Below are 22,449 nucleotides of genomic sequence, written 5' to 3' on the forward strand. Positions count from 1 at the left end.
GGTTTGGACCATGCATCTGTAGCAAAGAGCATGCCTTAAGATTAAAAAAAATAATAATAATCGGGCTCCTTGGTGGCTCAGTTGGTTGAGCATCAGACTCGGTTTCAGCTTAACTCATGATCCCAGGGTCGGGGGATCGGGCCCTGCATTGGGCTCTGGTGCTGAGTGTGGAGACTGCTTAAGATTCTCTCTCTCTAAAATAATATGATTAAAAAATTGAGTTTAAAAAAAGAAGAGGCATTTGCTCACACTTGTGAACAGAAATGATGCGGGGCAGTTGGATACCACACAAAGGTTCCATATTTAAGGGACTGCCATTCATGGGTTTGTAAATTTATTATTTTCTGGCGGGATCCTGGTAGTCAGTCTCTTATTCTAACAAAACTGACATTAAGACAACTTTCTGACAGACGGAAGACAAAGGTGTGAAGAGCACCATTTTCTAACCTGCAAAAAGATGCTGCATGGAAATACCACCCAGGAACTGGGAAGTTGAAGAAACTTCCTAGCGATTGTCCTCTAGAATAAATACAGAGTCCTTGTGCAGCCGCCCCTGAGACTACAGAGCCCCAACCCCTGAGACTCCACTACCAGGCCCTGTGGTTCTTTTAATCATGGAAGTGAAAGAAATGCTTTCTGGTTTGCCCATCGGCCTTTGTGGTTCTGGATGATGGCTGAGAGACAGATCTTTTCTGGGGTTCTGACAAGTTGTGTTTCTGAGGGCAAGACACTGACCTTGTGATTTCATTGAGGCCCTCTCCCCTCTTAGCAAGACACCCTGTTTCTCCTGGTATAGTGGGGTCCAGCTGGCCTCATCTTGAGAACCATGAGAGAGGCTTGTTAAGCATGCAGACTTCTAGGTCTCCAACCCAGCAAATCAGGTGGGCCCAGACATCTGTATGTTTAACCACCATTCCATGTGACTTTTCACGTTCAGGTGAGTTTAGGAAACCCTGTTTTAACAGGATTTCTAATTAAGGGACTAAAATCAGATTAACTCCAGCTCAGCCAGTCCCCTCATCTTATGGAGAGAAGGGGTGTGGGAGAGTGGAAGGCATAGTCAAGTTCAGAAAGGCTTGTAGGTGTGGTGGGGAGAGAAAAAGAAAAACCTGGAAAGCTGGATCTTGCCCCTGGCTCTTCCAGGCTGGGGGCCGGGTGGGGGGTGGGGGGGAGAGGCTGCTTACTGGGGTGGGTGGGTGGAGAGCTAGTGTGTGCAACCTGCTTGGCCTTGTGGGTGGTGGTGGGGGAGGAACAAGGTGCTATTCATGCAGCAGCCACAGGTCAAAGAGCAAAGCAGTCACAGCACTGTCTGCCCTCTGGTCTGGGACTGGGTCTGGATTGGGCCACTGGGTCAACACCCCAGTAAGGGGACAGGTCTTGTCTCATCCTACTTTAAGGACCAATGAAGCTCTAGGGACTGATGTAAGGCAGGCACGGAGGTGCTGTGGGTCAGTGACATAATGGGGGAATTAGAGACTAGCCATGAAATCCTGGACAGTCCAGGGGGGCTGCAAATGGTTCCCCAGCCCTGGGCTCCAGCCCTTGAACAAAGTCCCGGGTGGGACCTGAGTCTCGACTGGACTCTCACTGCCCACAGCCCCTTCAACAGGGGGCAGTACCGGTCCTGGAGATGGGTGGGGGCAGAGGGGCTGACCCAAAAAAGCATCATCCTCCAAGGACCTGTTGGAAGCCTCACCAGCCGGAAGAAAATTTTTCCGTTTCCTCCACCCTCTATGACCTTGGCTGCCCCAACTCAGGGGAGAAGTGGGCCTGAGCCCAGGCTACGAGGGGCCCCACACCCCCAGTTCAGGCCCTGGAACATTTCACCAGAGCCAGAGTCTGCGGCACTTCGGCAGTGCATCTCCCCCGGCCCAGCAGGCCCAGGCCAGAAGCACAGAGTCTGTGCGGGTACCCACAGGGCACCTGGTGGGGGTGCCACGCTGGCAGGACATTCTGCCATCGTCTCCTCCTAAGAAGCCTCCTCCTTTCCTTTGAAAAGAGGCATGCTGGTAAGGGTGGAGTTCTGGCTAAGAAACCAAACCAGTTCAGTGTGGATCACACTGCCAGTGCCGGGTGTTGGGTGAAGGAGCTGGCAGCTTCAGGGTAGGGGAAATACAATGGACCCAGAGTCGTGCCAGCTGCACACTCACTAACAGCAGGACCTTGGGCACGTCACTTAATTTGAGCCTCAGTTTTACCTTCTACAAAATGAGGCTAATGGCACCCACCCCCAAGAGTTGTTAGGGTTCAAGTTAAAGCCCTGGGAGTGCGTGCCGCTGTCCTATCGCTACTGAGGGCCTGATCCCTGCCCTCAGGACAGAATGCAGAGGTGCCTAGGCCTCCCACCCCTTCTCCCTAGAGGCCAGCCTTCCTGTTCCTCCCCTGCACCCAGAGAACGTGGTGTAACCAGCTGTTGTTGGGGGGCTGGGGTGTCCTCCCCTCCAGACTCCAGGCACAATAGCTAGGAAGAGCAGAGTGACCAGCTGTGGTCATCAGGGAACAAGGTTCAAGACCAACAAGTAGGGCAGATGAGGTGGGAAGGAGGGGTGGGATCTGGCGGGGTCACCAGTAAACAGTTTACACAACAAAGGGGAAGGCCTTGGGCGAAAGAGGAGAGGCAGCGGGAGCCCAGCCAGGTGGCCAGGGCACAAGTGAGGCCCCTCCTGGCCTGGGGAGCTCAGGGAGTCCAAAGGCAGCTGAGGGGCAGGGCCAAAGCCCAGTCCTGAGCCTCACCCCAAAATAACCTGGGCCCTCCTGGCACTTGCTGCCCCCCACAGCTGGCAGGCCCAGCCTCAATAATGGGGGATGGGAGCCGCCTCTCCACCCTTGGCCCCCCTGGGCTGGAAGGGGAGGGGGAGGAGAACAACTGGGACTCCAGGCCCCTCTGAGGAGCTGGAGGGGACTCAAAAATCAGAACAAAAAAGGCCAAAAGGTTTTTACTCTGTGAGCCCTGGGGAGGGCCGGGCAGAGTGCAAGGTGTCCACAGGAGGGGATAAGCAGGGGTGGGGAGGCCTGTAGTCTTGCTTCCCTGCTGGGAAGGAGCGAGGGGAGGTGAAGGCCGGGTGCCCTCTCCACACCTGCCCCTCCGGAGTTCATACTGGAGTCCTTGGCAGGCGTGAAATCGCATGGCCTGCCTGAAGCCTGGGTCAGGACAGCCGCTTGGCAGAGGGAGGAGGTCGGTAGGCTGACGGCAGCTGATCTGAGCTCTTCCCTGGCCCTGTGTCTTTCCCGGCAGGAAGCCGGCACGGCAGGGAGGGCTTGGAGAGGGACAGCCATCTGCCTGCCAGAGCTGTGCCCCAGATTCTTCAGCTTCCAGGTCAGGGGTCACGATACAGGGGGCACTGGGTTAGGCTCAAAGCTCATCCGGGGGGCTGTGTGTAAGGGGGGATGCCTTCTGGATGCCCTCATCCTCATCGGGGCTGGGGTCTTCTTCAAGGCCACCTAGCTCCTTCCTCTGTTTGCTGCCGCTGCCCGAGGCCTTGACCTTGCCGCTCTTCTTTTTAGACTTCTTCCCTCCCAGGGCAGCTGTGTCCCCCTTCTTGCCGGACCACTGCTCTGAGAGGCAACCTGGGGTGAGGAGAGACACCCTCAACAGACTGGTTTGCCGGGTGAGGAGCACTGACTGGGCAGCCCCGGAAGCGGCAACTGGAAGTAGTGTCAGGTCCCCTCCTCCTGCCTCTCTGGGGCCTCCAGGCCCCTCTGGGGGCATCTGAGTTACTGCCATGTTATTCTGCACCTGGTTTTAGTACCTCTTCTCCACGCTGTCCCATCAAGCTCCTTGAGGGTATAGTGCTTTCTAGGTCTTATCTCTTCTCTGTCCCCTCCCTACCCACCTCCCCTGAGGGGGGGCAAGCAGTAAAGCTGAGGGCCCACCCACCCTGCCCTCTCCCTCCCTCAGACTCACTGGTGTCCTTGCCCTTCAGCACGTGGTTGGCGCAGAGGAACTGAGTCAGGTCTTCCTCCTGGTGGTTCCTGTACCAGTCCTCGATCACCTCCTCAAACTCTTCCACCAACACGTCGCACTATGAATCAGAATACATTGCGTTGGCAAAGCCCCAGCACTGACTCGCTCCTGGGGGAGCTCAGCTGAGCCTCACAACTCACTGCAGGGCAGGCAGGTGGCTGTGATTCTCCTGAGGAAACTGAAGGCAGAGAGGTGAGATGACTTGATCAAAGCCTCCCAGCTCTTGGTGGCCTTCCTCAGCCCCAGACCCAGTCCCCACCCACCCCCGCAGGGCACGGTAGGCTCTGAGGGCCAAAAGGCCCATACCTGCTTCTTAAGGTCAGCCACCTCTGCAGAGGTCTCATTCCACAGCTCATAGGGGATATCCATCACCACCTTGACCCCTTTGTGGACCAGGTTGTGCAGTGTCTCAAAGGTCTCAGACATGCCCTGGAAGAGGCAACCAGGCATGAGAAGCGGAGCTTTCCCTACCTCCCACCCTCCTCTCCGGGTGGTGCTGGAGGCCCAAGGACCCAGCTCTGAGAAGCCAGGACTCTCAAGGCTTCTCACACTGGACCTCACTTTCCTCTCCCCTCTTTCAGGCCTACTCCACAACCCCTACACACCTACACACCTACACACACACAATCACACACAACCTATCCTGCCTCCCCACACCTCCCCCTTTCAAAAGGGGCTGCTGTGTGGGCGCCTGGGTGGCTCAGCAGGTTAAGTATCTGACTCCTGACTTTGACCCAGGTCATGAACTCACAGTTGTGGGATCAAGCCCCGCGTCAGGCTCTGTGCTGAGCATGGAGCCTGCTTAAGAGTCTCTCCCTCTCGCTCTGCCCCTCACTCTCTCTTCCCCTCTCGCTATTAAAATCATCATCATAATAATAACTTAAAGAAACAAACAAAAATCCCCAAAAGGGCTGCTGTTGCCTTCTGGCCCTTTGAAATAGATACTCCTTTCCCAGGAATTAAGTGTGCCTTGGCTCTTTCCCCTCACTGTGGCCAGGAACACTTGCGCCCCCACGTCTAGACCCGCTCACTGCTCTAATTCTTCCTAGGGCTTGTGCCTTTCCTGGGTTGGAAGTGGGCACGAGTGAGGCAGGGAGGACCCAGTTCTGTAAAAATATTTCTGCCAGCTACCTAGGTCCTCTCCCTGGAGACTACACCTACACATCATCTACTTCCTCTATCTTTCCAGAGGTAATGCATGCAAATACAAGCAAATATACATACAAATCCATCCTGCCCTCCTCACCCCCATTTTTTACACAAGCAATAGTATATAGCAGACACACTCTTCTGCACCTGGCCTTATTAACAGACTTTGGAGATAATTTTAATTCACGCCACAAAGAGCTACCTCATTCTTTGTTTTGTCCACTGAATGGCCACATCAATTTATTTAACCCCTGGTGAATGGTTAGGTTGTTTCTAATTTTACTGCTACGGAAAATAATCTTAAACTTTTTTTTTTTTAGGTTTATTTATTTAGGGGCACCTGGGTGGCTCAGTCAGTTAAGCGTCCGACTTTGGCTCAGGTCATGATCTCGTGGTTCATGGGTTTGAGCTCCACGTCAGGCTCTGTGCTGACAGCTCATAGCCTGAAGCCTGCTTTGGATTCTGTGTCTCCCTCTCCCTCTGCCCCTCCCCTGCTCATGCTCTGTCTCTCTCAAAAATAAATACAAACAGGGGCGCCTGGGTGGCGCAGTCAGTTAAGCGTCCGACTTCAGCCAGGTCACGATCTCACGGTCCCTGAGTTCGAGCCCCGCGTCGGGCTCTGGGCTGATGGCTCAGAGCCTGGAGCCTGTTTCCGATTCTGTGTCTCCCTCTCTCTCTGCCCCTCCCCCGTTCATGCTGTGTCTCTCTCAGTCCCAAAAATAAATAAACGTTGAAAAAAAAATTTAAAAAAAAAAAAAAAAATACAAACATTAAAAAAAATTTAAGTGTATTTATTTTGAGAGAGAGAAAGCACAAGTAGGGGAGGGGCAGAGAGAAAGGGAGAGAGAGAATCCCAAGCAGGCTCCACGATGTCAGTGTGGAGCCCAATGCAGGGCTCGAGCTCATGAACTGTGAGATCCTGACCTGAGCCAAAGTCAGATGCTTAACCAACTGAGCCCCCAGGGGCCCCATAAACATTTTTATATTAAAGCAAAACATGGTTTTATTACTGAGTAGAATACAAAATTCATACAAATTTAAAAAATTTAAGACTTCTGTTGCTTAAGACTATCTCTCTAGGTTTCCCAGGGGTTTCTCACTAACCGACTTCACTGGAAGGGTAGGTGGGTGGAGAAATGTGGGAGGCAAGTCTCTTACCATGTGCCAGGCACTGAAGACATAGAAACAAAGAACTATGGGCCTTGTTGTAAGAAACTCCTTGTTCAGGGACAGAGCCATTCACACATACAGTAAGTGCACTGAATGTTACACAGGCACCCTGACAGCAGTCCAGGTGCGTGCCCAGTGGGCCCAGGGGAATGAGGTATTAACCCCACCCCCACCCTGCCATGTCTTCTGACATCTCTAAAGCCCACAGGTCTGTACTGCCTGAGCTCTCACTGAGCAAGTGATCAGGCCTCCACGGGGATTGCCACCCTGCATTTCAGTCTGAGGCTGAGACAGGGCCCTGATGGGCAGGCCCAGGCCATGAAGAATGTGCCTATCGCCACTGAAAAGCCAGGCCACTCAGAAGGGGAGAAATGCACACCGTGGTCGATGAAGAATGGGAAGAGGCCAAGGAGGGAAGCTCCCCAAGCATGATCTCCAAATCACACCCACACCAGCAGACCACTTAGACACCTCCAGGCCTGGCCCCAGTGGGGATGAAGGACAAGCACAAATCCAACCTTGGCAAACCGGTTGCTGCCGGTCCTCTCCTTGTGCAGGCTATAGTCCAGGAGCCTCTTGCAAATGGTCTCAGTGACTTCGATTAACCGTAAGTCCCTGCAGAGACAGCAGCACGAGAGGGGATGAACTCCTCCCTCTCCTAGCCCCAGTGGGTCAGTGGTCCGTCCCTCCAGCCCTGCTACCCCAACACCTGCGCATCTCACCAAAGGGAAGTCAGAGCTGGAAGGAAGATAGGTCATCTGGTCTGGGGGCTCTGAAATGCTGGAACACAGACCAGAGAGACAAAATTGTAACAGCTCTACGGGAAGGCATTTTTTATAAAGCTAAATGATTCAGTATTTAGATGGTTTTATAAAGCAAAATGTATTAAGTTTTGATGTTAAAATATTTCTTTTTTTCTGTTTTAAGATTTATTTTTAACTCATCTCTACACTCAACGTGGGGCTTGAATTTATAAGCCTGAGATCAAGGGTCACACACTCCATTGAATGAGCCAGCCAGGTGCTCCAACACATTTCATTTTGAAAGGACCATCATGGCTGATGAAAGTTTTTTGGGGGGGTTATTTTTACTTTTAATATTTATTCCTGGCAAAATTAAAGATTGGTAACCCTATATTACCAATTTTTTTTTTTTTTTTTTAATTTGCACTGGTCCATGAAATCCAAGAGTCTGGGAATGAGATAAGGCCCAACAGTCTTGCTTTTACAGATGAGAAGTCCAAAGCTCAGTGGAATGAAGGGACTTATGAAGACAACACAAATAGTTGGGGGCAAAACCAGTGGGCAAACTTAGGTGTTGGTCAGAGCCGCCTCCCTTTGGTGGGTCTGCCTAGCTGGAAGGGAGAAGGGAACTCCAAACCTCTAAAGCCGTTACGAACAAAGCAGGCCAGGCTGGTGGGTACCCTCTTTCACTTACGACTTGGTGTATTTGACTCCGGAAGCCTTCCGATCCAGGATGCCATAGCCTGTGTCGATCACCTCCTTGGTCTTGCCGGTTTCCTCAAAAGCTGATTTCAGCTCCACGGCAACGTATTTACACACTGGGGGAGGGAGACACAGCCCAGCCAACTGAGTGCACGTGAGTCTGATAGAAGCCAGCTCCCAGCAAACCACACCAACGTGGATGCCTCTCCCAGACGGGGTCAACACCCCAGGCAGGGAAGGAGTTAGTCCCAGACCACCCCATGGAGGTCACTGGGGGAAACTTGGCTCCAAGATTCACTGCCCCATGTCCAGTCCTGGCTGACTCCATTTCTCCCAGCTCCCTCCTGCCCCCCACTCCCACCACCCTCTGTAATCATTTTACTTTAAAATTTTCAAACATATAAAAAAGCTGAATGAGTATAATGAATAACTATATACATTCCGCTCATTTCAACAGTTAGTGATCTGCTACATTCTCTAATATGTAACATAAAATAATATGATAATATAGTAATATATCTCAACAATATATACATTGTTTCTGCTAAACCATTAAAAAATTGTTTTTAATGTTTATTTCTTTTTCAGAGACAGAGCACAAGCAGGGGAGGAGCAGAAAGAGATGGAGACCCAGAATGTGAAGCAGGCTCCAGGTTCTGAGCTGTCAGCACAGAGCCCGATGCAGGGTTCAAACTCACGAACCAGGAGACTATGACCTGAGTTGAAGTCAGATGCTTAACCAACTGAGCCACCAAGTCACCCCTTTGCTAAACCATTAAAAAAAAATTTTTTTTTAACGTTTATTTATTATTGAGAGACAGAGAGACAGAGCATGAGCAGGGGACGGGCAGATAGAGGAGGAGACACAGAACCCGAAGCAGGCTCCAGGCTCCGAGCTGTCAGCACAGAGCCCAACGCAGGGCTCGAACTCACAAACCGAGAGATCACGACCTGAGCCGAAGTCGGGCGCTCGTTTAGCAGGCGCCCCTGCTAAACCATTTTAAAAGTAAGTTGCAGGGACACCTGGGTGGTTCAGTCAGTTAGGCGTCCGACTTCAGGTCAGGTCATGTTCTCACGGTTCGTGTTTCGAGCCCCACGTCGGGCTCTGTGCTGACAGCTCAGAGCCTGGAGCTTGCTTCCAGTTCTCTCTCTCTCTCTCTCTCTCTGGCCCTCCCCTGCTCACACTCTCACTCTCTCAAAAATAAATAAACATTAAAAAAAAAAAAGATATAAAATAAAATAAAAAGTAAGTTGCAGATATCATGACCTTTCACCCCTAAAAATGTCCTCATGCATCTCTGGAGAATAAGGACGTTCTTCTACCCAACCATACAACCATACTGATACTCAGAAAATTAACAATTCTAATACCACCTAACAGTCCACATTCAAATTTCCCCAATTGTCCCAAATTTCCCTGTCTTGTATGCCTCTTTTATTACTTGATTTCGTATGTTGTTCCACTACCAGCTCTCTGTTCCTAACAAGGTAATTTGCTCCATCCCTTTCAGAGGCCTTATTTCTACTGTTTCTGTACATTCACCTTCTCGTTTCCTCTTACTTTTCCTCAGTTATTAAGCAACTCCTAGGTGTCAGGCACTGCCGGGGATTCACAGATGAAAACAAGGTTCCAGATCCAGTCTAATGGAGTAGAAAGAAGTGTAAACAGATAATTACTACTGCATAAGGAGTACTACCACTAAAAGCATGACCTGTCCGAGGCCCTGGGAGAGCACTTAATGCTCTCTAGGGGCTTTTCTGCCCATTCTCCCAGCTTCATTTTATTTATTTATTTATTTATTTATTTATTTATTTATTTATTTTAATTTTTTTTTTTAACGTTTATTTATATTTGAGACAGAGAGAGACAGAGCATGAACGGGGGAGGGGCAGAGAGAGGGGGAGACACAGAATCTGAAACAGGCTCCAGGCTCTGAGCCATCAGCACAGAGCCCGATGCGGGGCTCGAACTCACGGACCATGAGATCATGACCTGAGCCGAAGTCGGACGCTCAACCGACTGAGCCACCCAGGCACCCCTCCCAGCTTCATTTTAAAAGCCTCCTCCTACTGGGAACTTCTTCTGGACCAATCCCACCTGCTCCTGATTTTATCTGGGCCTCTGCAGGATCCAGGACCCATGCTCTCACTGAGGGCCTTTGGCCATTTTGTGTCTCCCCAGTTAGACCATAAGGGTACCCAAAGTGAGTTACCATGTATTGGATTTTTTTCTGTATTCCTCTAGTCAAGGACTGTGTGTGTGTTGGATACTTAATAAATATTGCTGACAGACTGTGTTTGTGGTCGAGCAGCTTCTGATGCCTCTGAATGAATGTGATCTATAGGCTAAACACCATCAGAGTGACTGTAACACTGACAGCAGACTTTGGTAGGAGACCAATTCACCACCAAAACAAATACCTCCCCTGAAGGCTTGCTTGGTAAAATTTTATAACGTACACATTAATAGATGGCTTGGAGAATCTGGAACACATGAAAATTCCAAAATATAGGCTGGGATCTCAGAGTCTGCAATGAATCGAGGTGGCTCACCTCCCAGGCTCTCTATCCAGGACACCTGTCCCCCTCCCCTCTCTGTTCTGTACTCTGTGTGAGCTCATCGCTTTTCTGGCTCTTTTGCTCCTTTCTCCCACGCCCTCAACGTTTAGGATTCCAGGCCCTGGGGACCTGGAACCTCCTTTCTCTCTTGTGCCCATCAACCACAACCTTGCTTCCCAACTCTTCCAAATCTTACCTCTTCAAGACCCCCTCTGGGGATCCCACCCAGAATCAGACTTGGAGGAGGCTCATGGCACAGGCCCCAGACTCTCCTGGACACCCACCTACTCCTTTTCCAGGCAGGCTCTCCTTCCTCTGTGCCAAGGCCTATTCCACTGAGGCTACTGAGCCAGGAGGCAGGCTTTGTGGGCCAGACATAATCAGCATTTAACAACAAAGGTGCAACAATGATAAATAAAAGCAAATACACTATTAAGAGGAGCCTAAGAGTTTGCCAAGCCATCCTGTGACTGAAAATCCATTTTTTTCAAGTTTTATGTATTTATTTTGAGTCAGAGAGGGCACCCATGTGCGCTCAAGACTGTGCAATGGGGGAGGGGCAGAGAGAGAGAGGGGGAGAGAGAGAATCCAAAGCAGGCTCCACGCTGTCAGCACACAGCCCAACGTGGGGGCTCAAACTCACAAACCGTGAGATCATGACCTGAGCCACAATCAAGAGTCAGATGCTTAACAGACTCAGCCACCCAGGTGCCCCTGAAAATGCCTTTTAATCTTTATCCATTACCTACAAAATGGGGTTGGACTAGAATGATCTCTTAAAATCTTTGCCAGCTCTCTGCTTCTGAGTCTGTGAATGCCTCCTAATGGAAAGAAATGTGAGCTTCTTAGACTATGAGGATAATCAGAGACACAGTGGAGGCTAAGATTGAAAACAAAGAGAGGAAATGAACTCCGCAAAAGAGTTCTCGAAAAAGAGTGAAAGGAAAGCATTGCAACCCTCTGCCTATTTATAGGGCTGAGGGACAAGGTACAGGCTAGCACCCATACTGGGAGCCCTACTGGTGAAGTCAGGTCATGTCTGAAGCATCTTATCTTTCATCTCGAAAATGAAAGGATTATGTGTCCCAAACCACCTACCCCACCCCCACTTCCCAGGACTTAGGGAACATCTGGCCTGCTGTACGCTTTGAATTGGGATGAAATGGATTTATAGCCAACTTGCTGAGGGGTTTGCGTTACAGAGATGGGAAGAAAGGAGTGGCTGCGAAGGTCCGGGGAGAAAACAGAGATGGGGGGAGGAAGAATGGCCCTTCATAGTCCCAGATCACTGGCTTGGGTGCTGGTGCTCTTTCTCTCTCTGAAGTTCCACACCTCCACTTCTATACCTTTGGGATTCATTTTCTCCTTATTCCTAAAATCCTCCTCCCTCACCAAATTCCCCCAGGCTCTACTCTTGTCCCAAAGTGGCCCTGTATTCTTCTCCCCTTAGGCCTCAGACCCTTCTCCTTCCTCCACCCACACCCACAGTCCCTGTTTATTCCTATTTATTCCAAAAATATTCACTGGGTGCGTACCAGGCATTGTGTGAATAAATATCTGAGAAAAGGTCCTGTCCTCAAGGAGCTCACAGCTAGTGGGGGAGTCCATCAATTGCACAGATTAGGTTGTGGTGAGGGCCAAAAGGGGAAAGGACTTTCTCAGGCTCTTCTTCCCCTAAGAACAGTCATACATACTTTCTCAGTTCCTCAAACTTGTCTGTCCTTTGCTTCTTAGCCTATGGGCCTCTGCATCTGTGGCTTCCTAAGACATTCTCTCTTTTCACTTCTCTTCACCCAGCTAAGTCCTAATTATTGTTTGGGCTTCCTGTACGAAGCCTTCCCTGACTCTCCTCTACACACAGCCTTTCCCCCATCCCTAGGCTAAATTAGATGCTCCTCACTCGGCAAAGCCTGTTATCTATCATGGCATCTACCACCCTGGATTATAACTGCTTCTTTGGTACCGATTTGATCGCTCCAGGTGCACCGAGACCTGATCCCTTGCCCGCCCCTGTGTCCTCAGCATCCAGCACAGAGCCAGGCACACAGTAGCTTCAATGAATGAAGAGACTCTACTCTAGCTCAGGAGGCAAGGATCTTGCATCCCCCTCACCCCCTTCTCTGCACGCCCCGCCCCTCTGGCAGGATACTCCCCGCCGGCCCCGCCCCCTCACCTTCGCATTTGCTGGGGAGTCGAACCCAGTCGGTCTCCTCGGCTTGCGCCTGGCTCGGGCCCAGCTCCGGGGCCGGCAGTAGCAGCAGCAGCAACAGTAGCAGGGAGAGAAGGAGAAGACAGCGGGGTCCGGGCCGGGGCGCGGGCTCAGGCAACGGCTCCATGGCCCAGCCGGACCCGACCCCAGCGGACCGGGCTGCGCTTCCTCCGACTGCGCGCGCTGGGCAGCTTCCCGGAGCCGCTTCCGGGACTGCACACGTGCCTCGGCGTAACCAGGGCAACAGGGAGCCCCCGGCCCGCTCCCTCCTCTGGCTGCCTCGGCCCGCCCTCAGAGCCGACGAAGGCCCGCGGACTACGCAGCCAATGGGCTTTCCGGGGCTTGCACCCCAGCGAATGGGAGGGCGATCTTTTTTCGACCTCGACCAATGAGGAAACAGATGGTGTCCTCAGTGTCCTATGGCAGCATCTTACCCCACCCACTAACGGTGGCTCTGGAGCGGCTGGAGGACCAGCACGCCGAGAGGGGAAGCTGTGGGCTAGGCCTGAAAGGGACGAGGTTGGGCTCGTCGGTCCTGCAAGAGGTGCAGAAGGCTGTCTTGACGGCCTTCGCCGCCGCCTTCTTACGCGTCACTTCCCTCCTGGGGTTGTAATGCAGCAAACACTTAAGCGAGCACCTGTTTTAAAATTTTATTATTATTATAGTTGTTATTATTGTTGTAATTGCTAATCAGTGGTAGGCTGTGTAGGTGAGACCATGGCGACTCAGTCCCCAGCCTTCAAGCAGCTTTTTTAATGCCCAGTAAGCCCAGCTTTGTCCCCCGAGAGCTAGAACAAATTACCTCCTCTCCAAGCCCCTTTCTTTCTTCCTTCCTTCCTTCCTTCCTTCCTTCCTTCCTTCCTTCCTTCCTTTCTTTCTTTTTCTTTCTTTCTTTTCTTTCTTTCTTTCTCTTTCTTTCCCTCCCTCCCTTCCTTTCTTTCTCTTGCCTCTTGCTTTTTTTCCTTCCTTCCCTCTCTCCCTTTTTTCTTTCTTTTTTCTCTTTTTTCCCCTTCCTTCCTGCCTTCCCTCCCTCCCTCCTTTTCTTTCTTCCTTTTTTTAATTTTTAAAGTAATCCCTACACCCAGCGTGGGGCTCGAACTCACAATCGCAAATTCAAGAGTTGGGTGCTCCATGGACTGAGCCAGCCAGGCACCCTGAGCCTCAGTTTCTATCTTTATGATGACAAAGGATGCTCCTAGCTGCTGTTAAAGACTTGCCTGTAGCTGGCAACCTCAAATAGGTTTGTGGAATTAAAGCTTATTAACAGATTGTAAAAAATTCACACTTTTTTTTTTATTAGTATGTAACCTTAGTTCTCTTTTCTACCCTATTATTTATTTCTTGGATTCTGAGCTCCTACAAAGCAGGGACTTGGCTAATGAACAATTGTATTTCCCTTCTGCCTCCCCAGCAACGACAGGGTACCCCACATAAGGAGATGTTCAGTGGGTTCCCATCTCCTCATCAAGAGGAGGACTTTCTGGGTCTTTGGGGCTGCTTCAGACTTCCCCTGAGCTCAGTGTCCTGTGGACACACACATACCAAGGCTGCTTTTCTGGGAAGTTGTCTGCAAATTACACTTTTGTCTGCAAGGCTCTGTTCCCCAGTGCCCTATGTTTCCTTCCTAGATATTGGATATTTATGTTATTTTATGAAGTCTTAGGACTGATGCTCAGCCTTTTGACTTGTTATTTCCTGATTTTAGCTTCTTGCTCAAAACAATTGTGCAAGTGACAAGGCACTTTAGATATGAAGGGGCTGTGGTATGTATAATTCTATAGCACACAGGATCAGGACACCCTTCTGCAATGCTGCATCTTCTGTAGGCTTCTTAAGACTTGGGGAGACTCAGAGCCTGGCCAAGTCCAGTGATTTACCTAGGCCCAGGAACCCTCCTGGGAAATAATGTTAAGCCAGCCACAGTAGGCAACTGAGCCCGGGGCAGGGCAGGATTGGGGGATTGGAACTCAATGAGGAGGGGCGTTGAAGCTAAGGGAAGCTCTGATTCCAAAATGAACAAAAGGACGTCTGAAGGACATTTACTGAGGCACAAATCAGTTTGGCAGGAGCTCAGGGCCGGAAACGGACAGTGGCCGGAGAAAGTCTGAGGTTATGGCCAGACATGCCCTTGCCCCAACCCAGCCTAGCTTAGACTTCTTCTCAGTCTGTGTGTTGGGGAAGGAGCAAGCCATGTAGGGATGGTGGACGGATTTGTCCCCAGAAGTTGTGGGATACCCCTCCTTGAAGAATCCAAAAAGAGGCGGGAGTATCTCCTTACAGGCTGGTGAGAGATGAGCTGTGCAGCAGATAGTGAGGGTTTTCATGGAACAGTAGCTGAGAGGGCACAGAGGCTCAGGAAAGATGGAAATGTCACTGACACCATGTGTGTGTGTGGTGGTGGGGGGTGATGTTAGAGCATTTGCTAAGCCCACCTTGGGGGAAGAAAGACAAAGGTAGCACCACTTGTCCAGCAGACTGTCCTGTGCTGCCTAGGGGACACCTGGATTCACATGAAAGCACCCAGAGATTCCTGCGGGTGATTACTGGAGAGGAACCCCTGGAAAGACTGGATTTCCTGCCAGTGCTGGAGAAACAGAGGCCAGACACTCTACTGTGGGGGCCTCATATACTATCAGTGTAAGAACACTCTTTAGGAAACAAAAAGACTCTTTAGTGCCTGGCTCAGGGTTGATGCTCAGTGAATATTTGTTAAATGAATAATGACCCTTAACTGATTAATAAGGTGTAAGTTTGTAATTAATATCCATGCTCTTGGCATTGTATATGATCCTGTTACCCTGGGATCCTGGCCCTGTTCATTTCTGTCAAGTCTGTACAAAACTTCACATCAGGCCCAGCACCCCACCTTCCTGGCTTCCTGGGCTCCTCGTCCTGACCTCTTGCAAAGGCTGGGTCAGGATGGGGAGACAGAGAGGGAGCCTCACTCCATGCGTGCCTTCGGAGGAGACAGAGGTAGGACAGCATCTTCCCCAAACCCTGGCATCACTCTACAGTTCCCAGAGTCTCACCCTCAGGAAGCCCTCTTCCTCAAGGGAGCCCTTCCAGATTTCTGCTTCTTAAAAATCTGCCAAATCCCCTCCTCCCAGGGCAGACGTGAATTAAAATATGTTTCATTTGTTTGTGTCATTTAAGTTCCCCTTTAATTGTTCTCAGTTCTCTGCACCTCAAGGGTCCCTGTACCTGTGGATCCCCGCCCTCAAGCGGCTCCCGGTCTGATGGGAGAGATACAGCCTTCTCCCTCAGAAGGCCCTCAATCCGAGGCGGGAGACAAACCCCAGCGCCGGAAATTTCCATCTGCAATAGGAGGCAGGTCACACACAAAGATTGCAAGGCTTGAGGCAGGAATTCAGGGTGACTCACGAGCACCAGGCCCAGGCTCGGTGGGTAGGGAGCGTCCCCTCCTCCCACACCGGGCTCCTGGACTCCCAGCCGAGAAGGCGGGGCTGCAGCGACAGGGTGAGCCCCGGGCCTGCCGTCCCCCCAGCACTGCGGCGAATCCAGGTGGCTGGAGCTGAAGGCTCTGCTGCGGGCGGAGGCTGCGGGAGACGGCGGGGCTCCAGGGGGGCCCTGGGGGGCGCGGGGAGCCCGGGGTCCCCCAGCGTGGAGGGCAGGGCACGGAGGCGGCTGCAGGTCAGGAGCACGTCAAACAGCAGCAGCTTGAAAAGCAGCAGTCGCAGCGCCCCCAGCCGCAGCGCCTGGCCCCGCGTCCCTGCGGGAGAGAGAAAAGCAGTTAGGGACCTGGAGGCCAGCGTCAGCCCCACCCGCAGGAGGGCGTTCTCTGGGGAAGAGGGGCCTTGTCCTCTGCCCTTGCCGTTCCTCCTCCCGCCGTTCCCCAAAGCCAGGGCAAGTCCTCCCTGGTGTCTGACCTGAGCTCTAACTGGTAATAATAACGCACACCTTCCCAGCCTTCATTTTATCTTATTCCCCCCAAACCAGGGGGATGTAGGCCAGGCAGAAATTAGCATCTGATGCAGAGGCAAATAACCAGCTCCAAATGCTCTATGTGGTGAGGAAGTAGAACCTGACTCATGACTCTCTCTGCCTGTTGGGTGGTGGGGCTGTCTATCACCCAGTCTCCCAAGGCTCTGACGCTGACTCCATCCATCTGGGCTGCCCAAGGAGAGCTTTAAGGAGCCTCCCGTTAACTCTCACCTACACCTTCCAACTGGTGTCCAGGGAGTACTCTGGGGTCAGAGGACCCACTCCCATTTACCCACAGGTAGACTCAAGCCCAGGCTTGCCAGTGCCCCAACCCAGCAAGGCAGCCTCTTCAGGGAACACCACCAACCCCCCGCCCCGGCAGAGTGGAACCATCAGGCCAGACCCTAACAGAGCCCAAGATCCCCAGTACTCACCCCTGAGAGGCTCCCAGAGGCAGGTTCTGGCTGAGGAAGTCTCTCCTGCCAGTCAAGGAGAAGAGAATGAGTCTTTGGGGATGGGCTCTGCCCTCCACCCAAGCACTATGCTCCCAGCCTGGCACAGGGCAGCCATTCACGGCATGTTGGACAAATGAACCAGCAGTAGGAACCTGGGGCCCATTTGCTACGACTCCTCTCAGGGGCCCAGATCTCTCTCACTCCCCACGGTCGACTGTTCTGTGCCCAGGGGAGGCTGAGGTGCCTCAGCACTTTCAGACAAGAAATGGGTTTTCTTAGCACCCTTCTTTGAAAGGCGGGACCTTTAGTCCACATTCCCGTTTGGAAGGTGACAAAACTGCCATAATCCAAAAAGAGGAAGTAAGTCACCTAGTAAAAATAATAGCTGGCTTTGCACATGTCACTTAGCTTCTCTGTGCCTGTAAGATTGGGAAAATAATATGGCCTAGTTTATGAATGTAAAGTGTTTGTAACAGTGCCTGTTGCAGGGTAAATAATAAGTAGATGAAAACATTTTGTTATTTAATTATTGCTTGGTCCTTATAGGTAGGGTGTCATATATAGGGCGATACAGATATTAACCCTAGGTAATAGGAGGGAGGAGGTATTACCTCTTGGAAGTCATGCATCAGAGCCTGGATTTGAAGGAGATATTTGAAGCCTGGATATTTGAAGGAGTTGCAAATCCAGGACTCAGGGCCCTGAGGTCACCCTGCTCTGATCCTACCCATCGTCACCTCATTCAGATGGTTGGCATGTGGACACCCTCCATGCCCCCATGGCCCGGAGCCTGCCCTGTCTCCCACCATATCCTGTTTCCAGGGTGTGTAGGGGAGGGGCAGGGAGCATCCACAGGGGCCCAGACGCCGTCCCTACCTGACAGCTGGAGGGGCCGTGTGCTCTGGCTGTGGTCGCCGGCCCCGGGCCCAGTGTGGCAAACCAAGTTTTCCCAGGCTGCCAGCTCCTCAGAGGGCAGGGAGAGCTGGGCCAAGCTAGTCCAGGTGCCGTCAGCCTCTGGGGAAGGGCCGTAGGTGAAGGCGTCCAGCGAGCTGCCATTGCCAGCTGAGAACCAGATGGGGCTGTCAAGGCCAGGGGGTGCAACATCGAGGACCAGGCAGACCACCAGCGTCTGCTGCTTCCCATCCACCAGCAGCGTGATTGGTGGGGCCAGAGAGGGGAAGGGTGTGCCGCCCACACCTGTAAGAGAGCATGCACCTGTGGGGGGCTTGATCTGTCTGTGCCCTCCCAGGCCAGCACCTCATAATAGACTTCTGTCCTTCCATCTGGGTTTGCTTCCACCATCCATCTATCTTTCCACCCACTCATCCATCCCTCTCTTCTTGCATCTACCCGTCGATTCATCCATGTTTTCCCCATCATCCGTCTTTCCTATACCTCTTCTACCGTCCATCTGCAGATCTGTCCATGCATCTGTGCATCCATGTACCCATCCTTCCCTCACCCATCATATCCATCATATCCCTCACCCAATATCTGGCATACTCTGTGCCAGGAACTGGGGATAAAACACTGGTGAAGACATTGTCCCTGCCCTCAAGGAACCTTTCCTATGGGAAAGATAGCAGGTGCATAAACACATTCTTATAATACCTTGTTGTGCCAGCCTCAGGAGAGTGGTTACCGCTGGGGAGGAAGGGAAGGAAATAAGATCTGGAATGAGATCAAAGAGGGCTCTGAATGTATCTGTAACTTTTTGTTTCTTTTATCTGATTCAAATATGGCAACATTTTAACTATTTGTTAATCTCAGTGGAATATGCAGAGGTGTTTGTTGCCCTATTCTCTGTTCTTTTCTGTAGGTCTGTAGTAGTAAAAATATTTTTTTAAGGTTTATTTATTTTTGAGAGAGAGAGACAGACAGACAGGCAGCATGAGCAGGGGAAGGGTGGAGAGAGAGGGAGACACAGAATCCTAAGCAGGCTCCAGGCTCTGAGCTGTCAGCACAGAGCCCGATGCGGGGCTCGAACTCACAAACCATGAGATCATGACCTTAAGCTGAAGTTGGACACTTAACTGACTGAGCCCCCCTGGCGCTCCAGTCTGTTGTATTTTTTAGAAAGATTTTATTTTTAAGTAATCTCTTCATACAACGTGGGGTGGGACTCAAACTCACAACCCTGAGACCAAGAGTCGCATGCTCTACCAATCCAGCCAGCCAGGTGTCCCTATAATATTTTTTAAAGAGCTTTGTCAGACATAATTTATGTATTATACAATTCACCTATTTCAAGTGTCTGTATTATTTCATAGTTAAAAAATCAAAAATAGGGGTGCCTGGGTGGCTCAGTTGGTTTAAGCATACAACTCTTGATTTTGGCTCAGGTCATGATCCCAAGGTCATAGGATTGAGCCCCGAGTCGGACTCCACACAGACTATGGAGTCTGCTTAAGATTCTCTCTCTCTCTCTCTCTCTCTCTCCTCTCTCTCTCTCTCTCTCTCTCTCTCAATCTTCCCCTCTGCCCCTCCCCCACTTGCTCATGCAAGTTTTTTTTTCTCTCAAAAAAAACAAAAAGTCACATGGGCACTGCAAACATCTGTCCTAAATTTTCTGGGATAGTCTTGATTTTCTACAATCTTATATTTTTCAATGAAGGTGACAATACATATAATGACCAAAATGTTATTCTTGAATAGTTGGATATCTTTTCATATAAATAAAATCTCAAACGTTAAAACCCACAAATTTACCCCATGAGTTAAATGCAGCCAAGCTAAAGAAATTCCCCAGGGCACAGGAAAAGACACCAGAGAATCTTGTGGGGAGGTCAGAGTGGGGGGGTGCTCAGGGAAGGTTTCTTAAAGGTCAAAGAACTGATCTGGAAGCATGTGGAAGGTAAGTAGCCTACTCAGGATTGGAACTCAGGTCTCTTTGACTCCTGCTCCCATAGACCCGCCCCACTTGGAAGGGTGACTAAGATTTTGCTACATGGCACAGTGGATCAAGCCTGGGACATGGCCTCAGACAGAGTTGGTTTGACTCTTGGCTGGTCCACTTAATTTACTGAGTCTTGAATGCTGCACCAATATAATAAACTTAAAAACACCAGCCCAGTAAAATTGTTGTGAAGAATAAAGTTCATGAATGTCAAACACCTTGGCAGAAAAGTATTAGTATTATTTTATCAATACTAATATTAATAAGGCATGGCAACAAAAGGAACAGAGAAAGTCAAAAGTGAGCTCCTGAGCCTGTCCAGTTGTACAGATAGAGACACTCCCCAGGTTGAGTTTAGCATGTGCCTCCTCCATGAAGCTGCCCGGGATTGCTCCTCCTCAGCCTGGCTGCTTCCTTCCCAGACCTTTTGCCATGGGCTCTCCCTGCTTCACATGGATATGGTTAATCTCCCTAGCAAGAGACAGCTTATGAAAATACTAGAAGCCAGCTTTAGATCAAGAAGATGCGGGGGCGCCTGGGTGGCTTGGTTGGGTAAGTGTCTGACCCTTGATTTCAGCTCAGGTCATAATCTCACGGTTCCTGAGATCGAGCCCAGCATCAGGCTCCTTGCTGATGTTGTGGAACCTGTTTGGGATTGTCTCTGTCTTCCTCTCTCTGCCCCTCCCCTGCCTGCTAGCGCATGCTCTCTCTCAAAATAAATAAATAAAACTTTTTAAAAATTTTTAAAAAGAAGATGCCCTGACTCAGAGATCAAGGCCTTTCCCCACCACATAACAGGTAAACATGCACATACTTCTAGATGGGATTCTATCCCCTAAGTTTGTTTGTTTGTTTGTTTGTTTGTTTGTTTAGAGAGGAGGGGCAGAGAGAGAGGGAGAGAGAGAATCCCAAGCAGGCTCTGCATTGTCAACATGGAGCCTGACTCGGGTCTCCAATGCATGAAACGTGAGATCATGATCTGAACCAAAATCAAGAGTTGGACACTTAACCAAATGAGCCTCCCAGGCGCCCCAGAATTCTCTCCTCTAAACACAAGTCCTTTGGTTCCATTCTTGATCTTTGAGGAACTGAGGGTAATACCCTTGGGAAGTCACTGGGGCCTTGGGACCTCTCCTGAGAACTCACGAAGAAGGGGGAGCAGGGATGAACCTGAGGCATTCTGAGTCCTTTTGGAATAGGGTAGTGTTGAGGGCAGGAGTCCAGGACAGGAAGGACAGGAGAGGATCTCACAATGCCGCCCATGTCCCAGCCCTGGCTACCCCATCCCCACCCTCCCTGGATGCCCATCCAGCTTGTTCTTATTATCTACCTCCAAGAAGTGACTGCCCTACTACCAACACTGTGGACTCCAGGGAACAGGAGTTGGAGCCCCAGAGTGAGGTAGCTGGAAGGTGAATACTGTGGGGAAGGGAGTGGTGGGCTTATGGTGAGACCCTTCCCAGGGACCCCACATAGGTCTGTCCTGCCTCCCCACATCCCACCCACACCCAAGGAGGTCAGGAGCTAGGGAGTGGGCTTGGGCAAACGAATGGGGCCCAGAGAGGGATGCAGGGAGGGGGCTCACCTATGGGCAGGGCTGGACACCCGAGGGCCAGGAGAAGCAGCAGCCAAGTCCTGGCCATGGCCCACCTGAGAAGAGGCAGGACTCAGCTGCAGACTGTGGGCTGCGGGAGGAGGTGCCCGCAAGACTGCCTCCCAGGCCACAGGCCCAGCTGCACCTCAGCTGCTCCACCACGGAGCCGTTTCCCCAGTGAGGGCCCCTCCCACCGCCACCCTGGCCCCCAAACCCAATCCCCTCTCAGGCGCCAGGGAACTCAAGGTGCCTCTCCCACAGCCTACTCCCTCCCATCTGAAGAGCATCTCACGGTCTGCAAAGTCTTTTCCCACTCACTGGCCCTGCCATGTACAGGATACAGAGCACCAGGCAGTATTCAAGGCCTTGCATTCAACACTTCATTCTGTCCAGCCAACCGCTCTAAGTTCCATTTCACAGGTGAGGCAGCTGAGGCTCAGAGAGGTTGAGTGACCTGCTCAAGGTCACACAGCTGGCAGGCGGCAGAGCCGGGGCTTGGACGGTTTCCTGATGGCTGACCTCACTGTAGCCAAAAAGCCCAATACACTTATTTCAGTGTTGTTACAACATCCCGCCCCCGCCACGTTTAAAAATAGAATTTAGTTTTTAGAACAGTTTCAGATTCACAGTGATATTGAGGGGAAATTTCAGAGATTTCATGAATATTCCCTGCCTGTTACATCGACTACCTTAAAAAAAATTTTTTTTTTAATGTTTGAGAGAGAGAGAGAGAGAGAGAGTGCAAGTGGGGGAGGTACAGAGAGAGAGGAAGACCCAGAACCCCAAGCAGGCCTCAGGGTCCAAGCTGTCAGCACACAGGCCGACGCAGGGCTCAAACTCACAGACCGTGAGATCATGACCTGAGCCATAGTCGGCTGTCCAACCGACTGAGCCACCCAGGCACCACTCATCGAATCTGTTTTAAGAATAAACTCTTGGGGTGCCTGGGTGGCGCAGTCGGTTAAGCGTCCGACTTCAGCCAGGTCACGATCTCGCGGTCCGTGAGTTTGAGTCCCGCGTCAGGCTCTGGGCTGATGGCTCGGAGCCTGGAGCCTGTTTCCGATTC

The 22,449-nt window shown here is 51.2% G+C and overlaps 2 protein-coding genes across 5 annotated transcripts; both read right to left on the reverse strand.

Annotated features, from left to right (window-relative positions):
• Positions 1–2,921: 2,921 nt before the first annotated feature.
• CNPY3 (canopy FGF signaling regulator 3) lies at positions 2,922–12,759 on the reverse strand. 3 transcript variants are annotated; one of them, XM_047102334.1, is made up of 7 exons: positions 12,461–12,759; positions 7,721–7,844; positions 7,006–7,063; positions 6,802–6,936; positions 4,271–4,393; positions 3,905–4,022; positions 2,922–3,567 (listed from the first exon to the last, which is right to left on the reverse strand). In XM_047102334.1, exons 1-7 carry the CDS (start codon positions 12,621–12,623, stop codon positions 3,353–3,355), a joined length of 936 nt encoding a protein of 311 aa, XP_046958290.1. In that variant the 5' UTR covers positions 12,624–12,759; the 3' UTR covers positions 2,922–3,352. The 3 variants fall into 3 exon arrangements, 2 of the variants coding, with proteins under 2 accessions (XP_046958290.1, XP_046958289.1); XM_047102333.1 differs by lacking the exon at positions 7,006–7,063 and having other exon boundaries at positions 6,802–6,898; positions 12,461–12,754; XR_006966200.1 differs by lacking the exons at positions 2,922–3,567; positions 3,905–4,022 and having other exon boundaries at positions 4,306–4,393; positions 6,802–6,898.
• A 2,886-nt stretch (positions 12,760–15,645) lies between these two features.
• On the reverse strand, positions 15,646–21,432 carry PTCRA (pre T cell antigen receptor alpha). 2 transcript variants are annotated; one of them, XM_047101251.1, is made up of 5 exons: positions 21,375–21,432; positions 18,505–18,564; positions 17,770–18,090; positions 16,873–16,917; positions 15,646–16,226 (listed from the first exon to the last, which is right to left on the reverse strand). In XM_047101251.1, exons 1-5 carry the CDS (start codon positions 21,430–21,432, stop codon positions 15,874–15,876), a joined length of 837 nt encoding a protein of 278 aa, XP_046957207.1. In that variant the 3' UTR covers positions 15,646–15,873. The 2 variants fall into 2 exon arrangements, 1 of the variants encoding a protein (XP_046957207.1); XR_006966041.1 differs by lacking the exons at positions 16,873–16,917; positions 17,770–18,090; positions 18,505–18,564; positions 21,375–21,432 and adding an exon at positions 16,384–16,485 and having other exon boundaries at positions 16,153–16,226.
• Between the last annotated feature and the right edge of the window lie 1,017 nt (positions 21,433–22,449).

This window comes from Lynx rufus, unplaced genomic scaffold (assembly GCF_022079265.1).
Source record: "Lynx rufus isolate CCGP_SWC_20201006 ecotype Redwood Valley unplaced genomic scaffold, mLynRuf1.p SCAF_6, whole genome shotgun sequence".
NCBI classification, from domain to species: Eukaryota; Metazoa; Chordata; class Mammalia; order Carnivora; family Felidae; genus Lynx; species Lynx rufus.